We start from the raw sequence: 16486 nt of genomic DNA, 5'->3' as shown, positions 1-16486 counted from the left end.
TATATATATATATATATATATATATATATATATATGGAGAATGTGGTGATATTGTAAAGAAATACAGTGCATCAGTATTTGTATCTCAAATTAATATCCTGTGACTACGTATGACTTACTGTAACAGTGTGTTACTGTACTATATGTGGATAAATGCTTTATTTAATCACATGACAAACATGATGTTGCAAACTAAAAGCTCATTGGTATTTCAGCAAGCAGCTGTGATAAATTAACTTAGGATGTATGTGCTTCACATGGTCATTTATTCACTAGATGGTTTTATTCAAATCAAATTTGTGTAGATGCCAGGCACATATGTATGAGATTGTCCAAATTTTTCAGTCATGTGGTTGTTTTATTTTATAGCTGTAAAGCATTGGCTGGGCTTAGAACAGTTATAGTATGCTGTATGAGTTAACATTTTGGACACCGTTTACTCCTGTATTTAGCTCTGTCCACCTAAGACAGCTGAAAATTGGAACCTTTCGATTTCTGAATATGAGCCCACCATTTGCGCTGAGAGATTTATATGCCTAGTATTAAAATACAATACCATTCAAAGGTTTGAGGTCTGTAAGATAAAAAAAAAACAACAAAAAAAAATGTAAAATACAATTTAATTAAAAAATTGTTAAAAATAATTAAATTGCAATGAAATCAACATTTTATATTTTTAAAAAGTAATTTATTTCTGAGATGGCGAAGCAGCCATTACTCCAGTCTTCAGTTTCACATGGTCCTTCAGAAATGATTCTAATATGCTGATTTTGATAGTTTTGTCAACAACAAAAAAATCTTACTATTATCAGTGTTGTTATTATTATCAAAAAAAAGTTGTGCTGCTTTGTTTTTGTGGAAACCCTAATGCATTTTCCAGAATTCTTTGATTAATAGAAAGTTCAAAAGAACAGCATTTATTTGAAATAGAAATATGTTGTAACAATGTTAACATATACATTCACAACAGTATTACAGATGGAAATAACCAGTTGATAGAAGTATTCTTCTGGTGTCTTGTCTCTGAAGAAATAGTCCAAGCAAAATAAAATGAAAACAGAGAGAGAACAAGAGCAAAGGCAAGCACTGCCGACAAGTCAATTAAAAGCGAAAACACATCAAAGGCAGTTTCAGTCGTCTCCCTTGCTCTCAAACAAAAGAAGCTCCCTTTGGCAAGGGCACGCAAACAGGTGCTAATCCCTGTCTGCTAGTGTGCAGAGGAGAGAACAGTCTCTCGCACCCACCTCACCCCCTCCAACTAATCTGCCTCAACCCCAGACTGGAGAACTAGCTGTTTGTAAGGGTTCTCAGGGCTCCTCGGTAGCACCACAGACCTCGGGGCTGCGTGCAAACCCTCGATAAGGAGCACAGCTCCCTCATGCCTCATTAGAGGATCAGGCATAAAATGGCTCCTCTTTCCCTGTGGACTTTTAAAAAGGTGTTTGGGAGGGGGTGTATTGTTTTGTGAGACAGTGAAGCAAGGCTCCGCTGTGAATCACTTTGAAATCAAAGAAACTGGATCCTGAGTCATTGAAACATTCATGATGTGTGGCCCTTGAACCCACTGGTCGGATGGTGATTTTGAAGGCACAAAAATGCTGTGCATTGCAGGAAAAGATAAAGGAAGGAAGGTGTTCATTTGCATTGGATTTTGCTTTTGTGTTTGTACAACTGAATGTCTTATAACAAATAAAATAAAACGGTAAGCAGAAATGCAGTTTACAAGCATATTCAAAGGGAAGATTCTGTATTTCTTTTTGTCTCTGTGTGTAAAACCTGATGATGTTCTCCAGTATGACTCCATAGATTCATAGAACATCTTGTACATTAGTAGAAACGAGAACAACTAACAGTGTTGTGCAAATTAACGCCAAGCAAAAGTATGCTTTTTGATATCGTGTAATGGGTGCAACAGCATTAGATCTTGTGGAATGCTCTTCTGCTTGAGAACCTTAGACAGTGAATGCTGCATCCCCATTAAAACAAGCATCACAGCGTTAGGAGACTATTTAGAATAAGCCCTATGAAGGATTACAGCATTTTGAAATTTTAGTCTAGCAAGGACTTTTCCTGGAAGATTAGACAGAATAGCACTCTACGGGTGGGTTGCACCAACAAGGATTAAATTAAGCAAAGTTTAGAGCTAATCAAGGATTTGTTGATCTGGGTTTTATTTTAAATCGAGTTGTGTTGCACCACTTAATTTTAAACTTAGATTAACAAATCGGGGATTCGAATTCTAACCTGCGATTAAAACCTCCATCTACGAATAATTTTCTCCGCCATGATGGATTCGTCATGTAATTAAACAGCAACAATGCTAATATTCCTTATCCTCTGTCTCTGACATAAGTTGCTTTTGTCGATAAAGGAAATAAACTTGTAAAAGGTCCACCGTCTTTATAAACCGCTAACGTACGTAGAGAGACCGTTGATCAAATGGCTGATCAAGCAAGCAATCAAAACTTTACCGAGATAAGTGATGGATTCACATACCGGACTCGATAGCAGACGCAAGTTTACTATGGAATACATTTTTATTTATAATAAACACCTCTCTGAGACCTGACGACACACCCGCTGTTTCTGTCTTTGTTCAATCAGCCACATAATTGTAACTGTTAGTGCACTTTATTTTCTTTAAACCTCCTCACCTGTAAGTTTAAAATTAATCCCTAATTGAGATTTAAATCTGAGTTTAAAGTTATGGAGCAACATGATTAAAGTTAATCTATCTTAAATATAAATTAAATCCAGGATCAAGATGATGGTTTAAATGTAAACCTGTTTATTTTTTAAACAAGGTTTAAAGTTTGGTGCAACAGAGTTATTAGATAAACCTTGATTTAATCTAGATTTTAGATTAATCCTTATTGGTGCAACCCACCCTACCCTTTCTATAGTCTGCCACTGACACTATGAAAGCCTGTTTCCTCTATATCTCAGTCTTTAAATGTATATGTCATATCTCACAATTAACACTTGGGTCTTAAAACATAACTTTATATGTGTCATTATATCATAATTGGACTTATTATAGTTTAGTTTATAATTCTCACAAGTGGAAATATTTCTTGTAATTTTTACTCATAATCTCATAATTGTGACTTTCTCATAAAGTTACCTAACTTTATTTCTTATTTTTAGCTATCTCACAATTATTTTTTTACTCCGACTGAAACAGGCTTCCATTTGACTCATAGAGAAACAATATTTCTACAATGATAATTTTAAACTGTTTTTATGTTTGGGCAGGATCTAAACCAACTCATAACTGTCCCCAAAAAGTAAATTCACCTCAGCAGTTCACAGTCATACTGGTAACATATACAGCATCCAAAGGCTTAACTTTTTTCCACTGATCATCAACTTTAAATCCAAAGTTCTGGCGTGAAACTCTAGATGACGCAGTCCGATAGGTCAAACTCAATCTGACATAATGACATCATTATCACATGGCGCAGCTGATTGGTTCTTTTTGTATTATCAGCCAATGAGCTTGCTGCTCAACATTTAAATACTTGGCTAGTGCTTGCTGTAGCAGTTGCAGCGCGCTTCAGAAACCCTCCACCTACCCCAGCTCCACCTGTATGGATCTGCTACAGGGTGATTCATGTGTGCTATAGGGGGGTTATTTCATATGTTATGCGCAGCAGCAGTATTTCTTACATGCTCACAGCAGCATGTTGTGGATGTATTGGCAGTAGCAAGTCTTGGTACTTGCTCTACCGCAGCAGCAGCGTAGCAGATCTACAAGACCAAATACATTGACATTGTCATGTATATTACCATGCCAATCCCTCTGAGAGTTGTCATGACAGAACTAAGCATTTAGGATTTAGATGAGTTAGCATTAAGATTTAAAATGAAGATTTCCATTAGACTGCTCTGAGTAGTGCTTAAGAACAGGTTATACCAGTGAGTAGGGTAACGTTAATAAAGTGAAAGTGAAATAGAAAGTGACATGACATGACATGTGGCCAAGTATGGTAACCCATACTCAGAATTTGTGCTCTGCATTTAACCCAAGTGCACACACACAGCAGTGAGTACCGAACATACACACCCGGAGCAGTGGGCAGCCATTTTTGCTGTGGAGCTAAGGGTGTTGGGTTCAGTGCCTTGCTTAAGGGCACTTCAGTCGTGGGTATTGAAGGTGGAAGTGATTGCTGTTAATTCACTTCCCCCTCCTACAATTCCTGCTGGTACTAAGACTCAAACCCACGACCTTTGGAATACAAATCTGACTCTCTAACCATTAGGCCACAGCTGCCCAAAGGACTTGTTTAAACGTGTTAGTAAGTTTGGAAGCTGCTTCAGTCATAAGTGCCTTTTCGAATTCGAAGATCTTTATGGATTGCTTATCTATAAAAAGCTGCAAAATCATCACAGTTGAGAATTGAGCCCTTCAGGCTCACAGAGACCAATTTAGAGAACTAAGCACATTGGGCAGCTCTAACTGCGTTATTGAACAGATCTGTGTTGCCTTAACATGTCATAGTCTATGTGTAGTTTTATTTGACCTCATTTTCACTGAGTAATGGAGTTTTGACTGTAGTTGTTCATTCGGCCAGTGCAAAATTGTTGACATGATGATCACAGGAAGATTAAGAAACCGCTGGGTTCATATTGTTGTAGTTTCAGGTTTTAACATTTTGAATAGACTCAGAGACAAGGCGACATTTCTCATCAACCTTCTTTGTAACAAACTGGGCTTTTTGTACACAACTACAGATAAGAAAATGCAAAAGACTATTGTAAAGACAGCTCATATGTAACGTGTATAACCCATGGATTGCTGAGATTTTTACCATTTAGAATAGGGTGTTTTTTATATGTGCTTTTATATTTTATATATTATATATAAAGGCTGAAATCAGTGATGTGGTAGTTTGCACAAGATATTTTCTTTTATGGTCCACAGAAGAAAGTAAGTAATTCGGTTTGAAACAGCATGAGTGTGTGTATATAATGACAGAATGTTCATTTTCAGGTGAAGGATCTGTATCTCTTATGCTCCTAATTCAGTGACAGAAGTGAACTGGTCTGGACCAGAAGGGGACCTCCAGCTTAATCTTTGGGTTAGGTATCTGTTGCTCAACTAGAGGTCTTTTGATAGAGGATGACCAGAACAATGCCTGCTTCTTAACTTTTTTTGCCACAGGCTAAAATCCAGGGTTTCTCAGGAGTGTGTGAAGATTGTGAAGATGTGAATGCCCTCTTCCACCTCAGTGGTTGCTTTTGAGATCTGCTTGCATTGTTTTGAGTCTCTGGTATACATAACACCATAAATCAGCTCTGAAGTCCAGAAAGTTTGGAATTTATGCGGGCACACAGTGTTCTCATGAGAATCAAATGATACAAAGGGCCTTAAATTGCTGATAACTTTGGTGGCTCATCATTAAAGAGAATTCTTGCAGCATTGTGGATCTTCCAGTTTGGAGAAAACAACCTGAACCATATGTGAGTATGGTCTCCTAGCAAGCTTTCAATCACACTAAATGTTTTATTTATACAATTGTGTAAGGTTTTCACTTTCTTATGCCACCTTGAGAGCCTGAATGCTCATCGTTCTTGTCCTAGTTTTAGACTGTGCATGTGAGGAAGTCCTTGCATATGTACTGTATTGAGAATAAAAGAGGGGAAAATAAAAGCTAGATGCATTTGCGATGGAACCTTTATCATTATAGTTCAATATTCTGTTTGTGAGCTAATGGAGAAGAGAAAGCAAATGAGAGAAGAAAGGAGATGGAGTTCTGTAACTGCTTGTTTTTGTCATGCCTTATTGAGTTCTGTACCAAACTGTGTTCCAATCCTTTCTGCTTGTTGATTCTCATTGGTCTCTGGTTTTGCAGTCCACCTTTTAACCCATTAGTAAAGCTATGCGACTGCAGTCTGAAATGACTTTATCATGAAGGGAATATTAATGTCATGTTTATACTTCCCAGTTGAACATGTAGGTCAAACGTCTCAAATGCGACTTCGATTAGATGGTTCTGTTATACAGCATTATTATAGTTTCTTCTTGCTGTGCACAGAATTTGTTACTTGTTACTTGTTTTTGTGTGAATTTTATGTTGAAGATAATATGGCATGCATCATCCTATTGGAATGGGTATTTGCTGGATTCCCGCTGAACAAATGTAACTCAAATGCATAATGGGTCTTTAGATTTCAAACGAACATGTGCCAGTTGTGCACAAGTACAATTTAGTCAAATTGTTGTAAAGACAACTTGCATAAAATGCATAAAAATGTGTTTTAGACACTTTGAATGATCAAAATAATGGCCGTTTTATATGTAAACATGCAGTTTTAGTGACTCATGTTTAGTTTTTAAGAATCTTAAAATGCTGGATCACTTGGCATCTTGTCAGGTTTTCCATTATCACAATTATGTCTTTGCCTGAATCAACCAGTAAAGTGAGGCACTCGAGTTTATTCCCAAAAAAAGAAAATTCTGTCATTTACTCGGCCTCATATCATTTCTAACCTGTATGATTTTGTATGAGGGATACAAAAGAACATATTTTGAAAAATGTCTTGTACATACAGTGAAATGCTGTGGGATCCAAAGTAGTTAGGTTTGTATGGGCAAAAACATTTGTGTTCATTTGTGTTCCTATGAAGAACGAAACACCTACAGGTTTGGAACAACAAGAGGGTAAGTAGTAGGGCTGGGTGATACACCGTTAGACACGATCAACCGGTAGAGATTTTGGACTTTTTTCTCTATCGCAGTTATGCGCTCATGTGTCGTTGCTGTGCTTATGTGGTCACGGAAACTTATCGTTTGCATGCATTTTAAAAAATCGTGATTTTAAGCTGTTGAAACGCAATCAGCATCAAAAGGGAGCTCATTTCGCTATATGCACATGCTGTCAGAGAGACTGGTTTTGAGTGCTGTCAGAGAAGCACGCACGTGAAGACGGTGCTCATAGAGCGCGAGAGTATTGAACAGATATATTTCTGCAGTTTTACAGCCCTTGAATGGTTTAATACACATAATTGTATGTGTCACAATGCCTGTCTCTGCAAATATAATTGTAAACGCAATAATTTAGGTCTTAAGTGAAAGCAAACAGCTGAGAAAGAAAACATGTTTAACAGTTTATTGGAATCCGGGCAGCTCTTAAAGTGACAGCAGTCTAATATTCCTGCTGTCTGTCATTCACGTTAATCAAACAACAAAAGAGAGAAAATCTCGCACTGCCTTTGACTAAATCACTTTTGTAACTTTAATGAGAAATAATATACAGTATATTTAATTTACACAGTGACGGATATGCAGTGTTTTTATTCATTTAATTACTTTATACAATGTATGTAGCATTTCTTATTTATTTGTTCTACTGCAGTTTTTTGTCTTATTGCTGGTAATTAGTTTCTTATTCTTATCTAATCGCTGACTGTTTACATGTCTTCAGTGAGCTTGAGCTTTTTTTTTTTACTTATAAATTTAGGCTAGTAGTGTTAGTTTTTGTGATATTGACACTGGTAACAAGAATTATGACATTTCTATGGTAAATGTTGGTATCATAAAGACCTTATTTAAAGCAAAAATGTATATATTGTGATATATATCATTATCGTGATATAAAATGACTCATATTGTGATATGAGATGATAGTTTCTTTTGTGGGTAAACTATATTTCTTAACTTTTCCTCTCAATTGTGTAGTGGAGTTCTTCACCCTTTTGAATTTGGCATTATATCTTAAAAACAGCTTGATGACAAACTATCAGAAAATGTCCCACTAGACCTGTATTGATATGAAGTTAGATATCTGATGTAATCTCATTGTCCTCTGTTCTGTTTTAGAGATTTGAGGTCCATCAGGACCCGATGGTGAGCGTGGCCCATATGGTACGAGCTGGGGGGGGCGTATGGATGGCTTTTTCAGAAGGTTCCTCTATACGCTTGTTCCATACGGAAACACTGGAGCACCTGCAGGAGATTAACATATCTACACCCTCATCATTTTACAACCCCAGTGAGTATCTCTCCTTTGACCCTACGGAAGGAACCGTTTGAATACAAAAATTCTTTATGCCTTCACACATGCTTGAACAGCATTGTTTCCATCATTTCTTTGAACTGCACTTCTTCTGATAAAAAGGTAATGACAGAGAAGTTCTTGTTGGAATGGTTCCTGTAGGCTGGCTCTCCAGGGACCGTCCGTGAATAAGTAGCTAACTTAAGACCCCGCAGAGCAGTAATGGAGCTGTGGGGTTACAGGCAGGAAAAGTCACAATGGCACAGACAAAGCTTTCCATTCGAAATGTTGCCTTGGCAACACTCTTGTCATGACTCCAGCAGCCGTGGCATGTTGGTAATGTGCCAGCGTTTTGCCATTGTGCCTTTTCTCGGTGCAGCTGGTATTTAATTCAGCTGTATTCACTTTTTTACCTTTCTGCACTCACCTTTAGCCGTCTTTATCTCCCTCGGGTCCTGTTAAATCTCAAATTTGTCAAATTCTTTGTGCTTCGTCCCTCCTTTAGATGAAATATATGTAAGCCAAAACCATGGTTTTCACTACCTTTTTGCAGAAGGGAGCTTGTGTAAACATTCATTATATAAGCAAGGACACTGAAAATAATAGTTTAAGTAAATATCCACACCACTTCAGAGTAATTCAGCGCCACACATCAGACTATATAAAGAGAAAATCTGGGCGGCATCGCTCCAGTAGCTCGCAGAATCCTCTGGAGCAGAATAACTTCTTTCAGGCTGTCTAATAATGTTTGATTTCACTTGAATGCGATTGTCCACGTTAAGCTTAAAAAAAAAAAAGCCCATGATTCTCCAGTTGTCACAGACAATTGCGATCAAGTGGAATAGAAAGGAGAAGGAGAAAAATAAACCCAAAGCGGTGTAGCAGACTTCAGGAACTGGCCAGAGCAAGTTAATGTCAATGGGCCTGTTGCTACAACCGTGTCTCATTAAAAACAAAGCGAAAAAGATATACCTTTGTTTTTCTTGTTGTTTTATTTTTTGTCGAACAGCGAGAACATCAAACCTCTGGATCAAAGTTACAGCTGTATTTCAAAAGACACGTGAAGAAGTTGTGGCGAAGATGTCTGCGAAGGTCCTGCAACCCTCAGGCTGTTGTCGAACTTATGCAGCTAGCTGTGTTTAAATATGTAGTTCATGTTGGTTGAGGTGACTCTGCGATTTCATGTTATGTCGAGGGGTTTACAGTCAATGGAGCACAAAAGTGAAAATAAGCTTTGGCAGATGCCTTCTTCCCCTTTTATACTCTAGGCCCAGAGAACGTCCCACTGGCTTTCCTGAATATGCTAATCTGCACACATCACACATAGGAGGACTGATATAGTTATTACAGATCAATGGTCTGCTAATCCCACAGGTTTGCACCCAAGTGATGGGTGATGAATTAATTATTGTCTTAAAGTGAACCGATTATTCTGCAGTTTCTCATCAGTCTGAACCTTCAGACATGATAAGCAAGCCAGACATTAGGCTGAATCCTTCCTATCTAATAATAGCTGGAACAGTCAGATCCATATTGCATCAAAGAGAATCTTTGAAACATATGTTTATGTTTATGTTATGTTATGTTATGTGTTATATGTTATGTGTTATGTGTTATATGTTATGTTATATGTTATATTATGTTATACATCTAAGCCCTTAACATTATATTGTAGTTAATTAAGATTAAATAATTTTGTGTCATAATAATCTGTTTGAATGACCTGCGGTGTGACCATCTAAAACTGTTTTAAACCGCATTTCTTATATTAAGCATGCAGCTTTTATTACCTCTAATTAACTGAGAGAAATATTTGAATCATTTGATGAGTGAAAGTGCATTGAAAAGAACTGTTTTTACCAGTTACAGGACCTAAGAATACACACTTTCCTTTATATATTCATATGATATGACAAAAGGTTCAACATTTTAACATTATGCATTCAGTTAATTGTTAATTTACAAATATACTGTATATATTACTGTTTGTTTATAATACACCACTAGCTCTTGAACTACCTAATGTTAACAGACTGAACCTTATATATTAATAGTTAATACTTTTTAACCTGAAATCTTGATAGTTATAATGCAGAAAGAATCCAAGTACACATTATGCGTCAACTACAAGGACATCTAATAAAATATGCAATATGCATTTTTTTCCCCAAACCTCAGCATTTTATGTTTTCAGCACTCATGAATTCATATGCATTACTGTAGAACTGCAGATCTATTTGACAATCTATTATTAAGGTGATCCCTCTTGCAAAGAAAACGAATGTATAATAGGTGAATGCTCTGCAGAACTGGACAGCTGACATTTCTAAGAAGGAATTCTGCCTAATGCAGTGCATTCGCTCATGTTTTTTCATGACCTTCAGTGATTTCCTGGTGACTAACTACCATACTGAAAATGCTTCATTTACACATTAGCAAAAGACTCCCCAAGTACTATAGCAACCTAAAGACAGCACGCCGTGAAAAGGAATCAATTAGCCACTTGCCGATCACCCATGCAAAGCAAGCTTTATAATACGAGCATGGGGCCACCATCCAGGCTTGCTGAAGTCTCTGCTGTGCTGTTCTTCTTTGATTTAATTATGCTGTGGTGGCTTTCTGATGTCTAAAGACCCAGGGTCAGGCATTTGGGCACTGTGAATGAAGTCATTTAAATGTTCCATCCATGTTGTTTTTTTGTCTAAACAGCGATTTTAATGTTGTCATACCTACACACTGCTATAATCGACCAGTTAAATAAAGCTGATGAGAGAAGCACAACTGTGAGCGGGCAATCAGCAGTGTGCTGGGGTTTAATCTGAGTCTCCACGGATACAATAATTGTTGATATGCAAGCAGGAAAGTGGTTTTCAGTGTTTGTAAAAATGCATCATACTGCATAGATATAAACAGGTCGACTAAAGAAAGTTTTTTTTAGTGTTGGTGACACCTGTATTTTTCTTTAGAAGGTCAGAAGAGCATGAGAGTTACCAGCCTGCTGATTTGCCAGGGTCTGCTCTGGGTGGGAACTGCCCAGGGCATTATCATCACCCTGCCTGTGCCCAAGTTGGAGGGCATCCCCAAAATTACAGGTACACAGATGGTGGCTCTTCATGATGCATAAGTGCCTTTAGTCCTTTTGGAAAGTCTCTTGCACAATGATAGAACAATTACATAATGATTCAAAGAGACAATTATGTAATGATTCCTGTATCCTGTATTCTTTGTTAAAAGAATAGTTCACTCTAAAATTAAACTTCTGTCATTATTTACTGGCCATCATGTTTAAAACCTGTTTGTTGTTTTTTTTTTCTGTGGCACATAAATTAAAATTCTTTAAGAATTTTTACAAAGCTTTTTTGCAAAGATCCTGAAAGAACAAAACGCATCATAAAAGTGTCATGAAGTAGTTCAACCAAATATTATGACCAAATATTTGATATCCACCCTAACATGACGCACGTATCAGTGTCATATTTAATCACTAAGGCTGCATTTGTTTAATCAAAAATACAGTAAAACAATAATAGTGTAAAATATTATTTCAATTTTAAATAAAATAATTTTGTATTTTATTTTATTATAAAATGTTATTTATTCCTGTGGTAGTCATTACTCCAGTCTTTAGTAACACACAATCGTTTATACATTTTAAAATGCTGAGTTGCTGCTCAATATCTTTGTGGAAACCACGATGCTTTTTTTTTTTTTTGAAGAAGTAGTAGTAGTTTAAAATCTCCTTGCTAAATAAATGAAAGAATTGAAAAGAGGTGTTTCCCCTCTGATCTGGAGCTTGTCTTTATATGGAAAAAATCTTCAAAATGTCTTTGTTCCACGAAAAAAATTATATATATAGGGGATAGGAACAACCGAGGATGATGATCAAATAATGACCAATTATCTGAGCTATTCCTTTAATTCAAAGTCATTTCAGTAAGTAATACAAGTAGTAATGGAAATGAGTTATCAAATTTTAAGGTTTCTTTGACCCTCTGGCATTGCTGCTTTTTACTGATTAAAGCAATTTGAGCTCTCTTTCAATGTGGCACAGGTAAGGGGATGTCATCACTTAATGCACACTGCGGGCCTGTGGATTTCTTAGTTGCCCTTTCCAGCAGTTTGTCTCCTGATCTTCTGAAGCGGGATTCTCTGGTGGAAGGGCATGACTCGGCCTGTGGAGTGGAGGACCGCAGTGACTCGTCCTCTCAGGAATCGCTCCAGCAGCCCAGTATTTCCGCCCAAGTGGATGGTAAAGGGAAGGGGAGGAGTGGGGTGTTGCTACAGTACCGCCTCCGCTCAACCTCAGGTTTGCCCGGGCGACCATTAACCGCGAGAGGGGACGAAGCCTCGGACTCGTCTTTAGAATCTTTGGAGCACAGCATGGAAGACGGCTCCATATACGAACTCAGCGATGATCCAGACATGTGGGTCAGGGGTCGACCCTGCGAGAGGGACGGGGTGAGGAGGGATAGGGTTACCTCAGTAGCAGTCATCTCGGGCGGCAAGGGCTTCCGCCGACTGAGGGAGGGTTCTGTGGCGACCACCGCAGAAACCACACTTATGATCTGGCAGCTTCCTCTCACGGTTTGAGCTGAAATTGTGTTTAAGGAATTGTGAAATTAAAATGTTGACAATTTACATACCCATACTGTATGTCATTTCAAACCTGAATGACTTTCTTTTGGATGAATGTACTGGTCCCTCTTTTCAGCACTGTTACAATGAATGAAAGCTTCAAAAAATATACGAAAGTTGTCATAAAAGTGGCTCATCCTCCCGTGTTACCATCATACAGTGATGAACAGTCCTTTTAAAATGTAAGGGGTTATTTCTCTGATAATTTTCCTCTCTTGAGAACCGATTCATGAACAAATTATCCAGACCAATTTTGTAAGCTCAACTGATTCATTGAAAAGATCTGACTCGAGTAATTTTACAATTCAGACATCACTAGGGTAATACAGTAACAGTGAATTATATCATTTAAAAAAATTTATAAATTCTTTACACAAAGCGATCGGCGCACCACTTTTATGGTGTTTTTTGTCATTTTGGAGCCTGACCGCTCTAGTCCTCAATTTTATTATACAGAAGAATGGTGACCAGGATATTTGAAAGAAACAAAGTAATATGGGTTTGGAATGACGTGAGGATAAGTAAATTACAGAATTTTCATTTCAGAGTGAACTTTCCCTTTTCGCTGGGCATGTGTGGTACAAAATGTGAGGCTCTTCTTTCCCAGAAAAAAATGTCTTCTATATTAAATGACCTTGCGATCTCGAGAAATCCAGGTCTTCCAATAAGAATATTCCATAACTAATAGATTCAGAGTAATAGGTTCTCAGTTAATTCAGCCTCTGTCACTCATTCCTGTACAGTACCTGGAAGGTGTTTCCTTACCAGTAGAGAATTTAAATCCATGTATTTAATCTCACACTTCACCGTAATCAGGGCCTAAACTATTCTAATAGAACATTTCCTTGAGGCCTCAGTCCGGTCAGCCTTTAGTGAATCGTGATGAATTTACCACACCACAAAGCTGCTGAGGGGTTTTTTTTATTCCCCTGCATCTGAAAAAAATCATATCAGTGGAAAGTGAAAAGTAAAGTGAAAGGGGTTTTCATGCTTTTGTGCAGTCACTCAGAGAATACTCTCACCCTTTGACTCTTGATAATGTGAACACATGAAGTCAAGCCTGTGCAGGTCGTTGTTAAAAATGGATTTCAAAACAACTGAAGGCCTGAATTTCTGTGGTGAATGGTGAAGCCTCATTAAAAATCTTTTTAGTGGACATGTTTTTTCTTATGTACACAACCTGAAAACATTTTCACCATATGGCAGTCATTTGAAACGTCTGCTTAAATCACCATTACTTAACAAGCAAGTTCATTAGCAGCTGGTAGTAGAAAGATACAAGCACCACTAATTGCAGGAAAGTTGGGGATCTTGTGAAGCTTTTGATGTTTATTTGATCTTGTTGAAGGGTATTCACTGCTGATATTTTTTGTAATATTGCAGTTCCATCTGCAAGCTGCAGTTGGTTACCCTCATTCTTTTTCCTTGTTTGATCTACATTTAAGACGTTGTCTTCCAGTCTTCCATTAGGAATTGTGCCAGATGCACGTTGTATTGTGTGAAAGGGAATAGTTTGAGGTTGTTTTTGGTAGAAACGAACAAGTAAATAAATAATAAACACATTAATGAATACAGCTCTAAAAAGCTCTGTTTAAACACCAGCTTGGCCAAACACGGAGCCCTGCTGAACCAGCATAGACCAGCAAACCACCTTAGGCTGGTTTAATCTTTTTTGGAGACCGCAAATAAACTGTATTAAACTAAAAGTCCTCAGAAATAGCTGCTGAATAATATACTTAAATGGTTTATTTTTCCACCCCTCACCACTTTGTCATCATGCATTTTTCATACCATGCAACATTATGAATGTACGGAATGCATAATTTGTCCTGGTACTGCAAAATTTTATTAAAACTGTTAATTAAATAGTTTTTTGTTTTTGCGTTATAACATCAAACATTTATGAAGGCCATAATATCCCACTGAATGTAATAACTGTAGTGCTACAACAGTCATTCATTGTTTGGATATGAAATTCATAAGTAAAAGTGAATTAAATGTAACATGAATAATACACATTGTGCATTATCCATCCATATAAAGTAACCACTTGAAGTTTCCATTTGTGTCCCAAATGCACAGATTTTTTAGGATTGTTTTATGCTAATAAAATGTAGCCTCATGTTTGTCAATTCACTGTTACTAAAATAAAAACAATAAAAGCTACCTCTGTGTGTGATTATTGTAAACAGCAGTGCAGTTTATTAGTCTAAAGTAAATGTATGAAATAAGATCGCAAACCCAGTGTGCTCTTGGCTGCTGCTAAGCTGACAAATTTATGCAGGGCCGTGCTTTTTTCCCATCTCTTGTTGACCCTCACAAAAGCAAAAATCCCTGTGATTACATACGATTTACACAGAGATGGTGGATAAGTACGGTGCATTAAATGACATGCCACACTGGAAAAACCCAGAAGCTGTACCGAAAGGTCAGATCTGAATAAATGTATGCATGTTGGGATGGTGAAAAACTCGACCGTTGCCGCTGCCAGAACATCTTAGATTTGAAAATGATCACTTTTGCGCAACACAGTTCAGCACCTCTGCACTCAGCAGATGTATGAACATTTTTAATGGAGTTTGTTCTGGATTTGAATTATTTATAGTGTCCTAATTTGCTAAGAAGTGTATTATGTTATGCATGCTACCCTCTCAGAAAAAACAGTGCTAATATATACACTTTAGATAGAAATATGTTATTTTAAATTACTACTATGTACCTTTAAGGTACTAATATGTAACGTTTAGGGATAAATAAGTTGCAAAGATGTAACTTTTACATTTTGTAGCTTAGGATCCCGCCCCGGTGAAATCTATGTAGCTTTTCTAAGAGTGTATTACGAACATAAAACTGTGCTGTTTGTTTGTGGTCAGTTATGTCATAATTCAGCTGTCAAGTCAGAGGAAATGAGCAAGTTCCTCTTGTTGAGCACCAACACCGTTTTGGTGGGAAAAGAGGTACTTCTAACCCAAGGACTCTTGGGAGTATTCATATGGTACATGAGAGGTGTAAACACAGCTGTGAGAGTGGAATGGAGGTTCTGGGTTGTGAGGACAGACCAAAGCTCCCGCTGAATCTCTTCATCCTAGCCCTGCTGGCTTCAGAACGCTGGCCTTAGGCAGATACACGGCCGAGAGCCCACTTAAACCCAAGTTAGTGTAGTTTACAGCATGAAGGATGTTTGCAGTTGTGCTGAGCACAATGTGATTTGCGATCAAATTGATTGGAGATCGCAGTTCTGTGAAACAGCTGTGCTTACATGCTGTTTCCCTGAGAAGTTTTGTTCGTTAGACGAGAAAATCACCCAGGCATGTTAATTGCTGGGGAGAAAAACATCAAACAAGCTTACGATACTCTGCATATTTACTTTTAAGGTCAATCTTATTTGCACTTAGTGTTGTGTGACTAGTGTACTAAAAATCTCTTGCAGCATTTTTAGGCAACTTTGAGAAAACTAAGGCACTTTAGAATGATCCGTTTTCATAATAAATTGTGCCGGTATAATCACACAAGACAATTCTGTCTCAGAACATGACCTTGGCATTGCCCTTGTCAGTTTTAAGCCTGTCCATTTGGCTTAAATGGCCAAGCGTGACCCACAATATGAGAAATTTGCCACGTCATTACAAACACATTCATCTTTGCAGAAAAAGCGAGTCACAGCAGTGGTTATTTCAATTGCTTTTCAATTTGCTTAAGTCATTTGCTCATTTCCTGTGAACCCTTGTAAAATATTCCAGTGGGACAGTCGCAGCACAGACAAACCGAGATCACATGGTGCCACATGCTGAGTCAGTCTGTAATGCAGGATGGGTGCGAACACTTTATTTGCCCAACATAAGCCAGCGATTGTA

The 16486-nt window shown here is 37.6% G+C and overlaps 1 protein-coding gene across 1 annotated transcript in view; it reads left to right on the top strand.

The window, feature by feature from the left end:
• Positions 1–13379, top strand: part of LOC107727853 (rho guanine nucleotide exchange factor 10-like protein) — a 38555-nt gene extending 25176 nt beyond the window's left edge. The window contains exons 6-8 of the mRNA XM_016537872.1: positions 7823–7994; positions 10964–11089; positions 12049–13379. Of these exons, the coding sequence (XP_016393358.1) occupies positions 7823–7994; positions 10964–11089; positions 12049–12587 (837 nt within the window). The 3' untranslated portion in view covers positions 12588–13379. The remainder of the gene's footprint in view (positions 1–7822; positions 7995–10963; positions 11090–12048) is intronic.
• The last annotated feature ends 3107 nt before the right edge of the window (positions 13380–16486 follow it).

Source organism: Sinocyclocheilus rhinocerous, unplaced genomic scaffold (assembly GCF_001515625.1).
Source record: "Sinocyclocheilus rhinocerous isolate Xijiao unplaced genomic scaffold, SAMN03320098_v1.1 scaffold576, whole genome shotgun sequence".
NCBI classification, from domain to species: Eukaryota; Metazoa; Chordata; class Actinopteri; order Cypriniformes; family Cyprinidae; genus Sinocyclocheilus; species Sinocyclocheilus rhinocerous.
The sequence above is the reverse complement of the archived record's forward strand: the minus strand, read 5'-3'. Positions and strand labels throughout refer to the sequence as shown.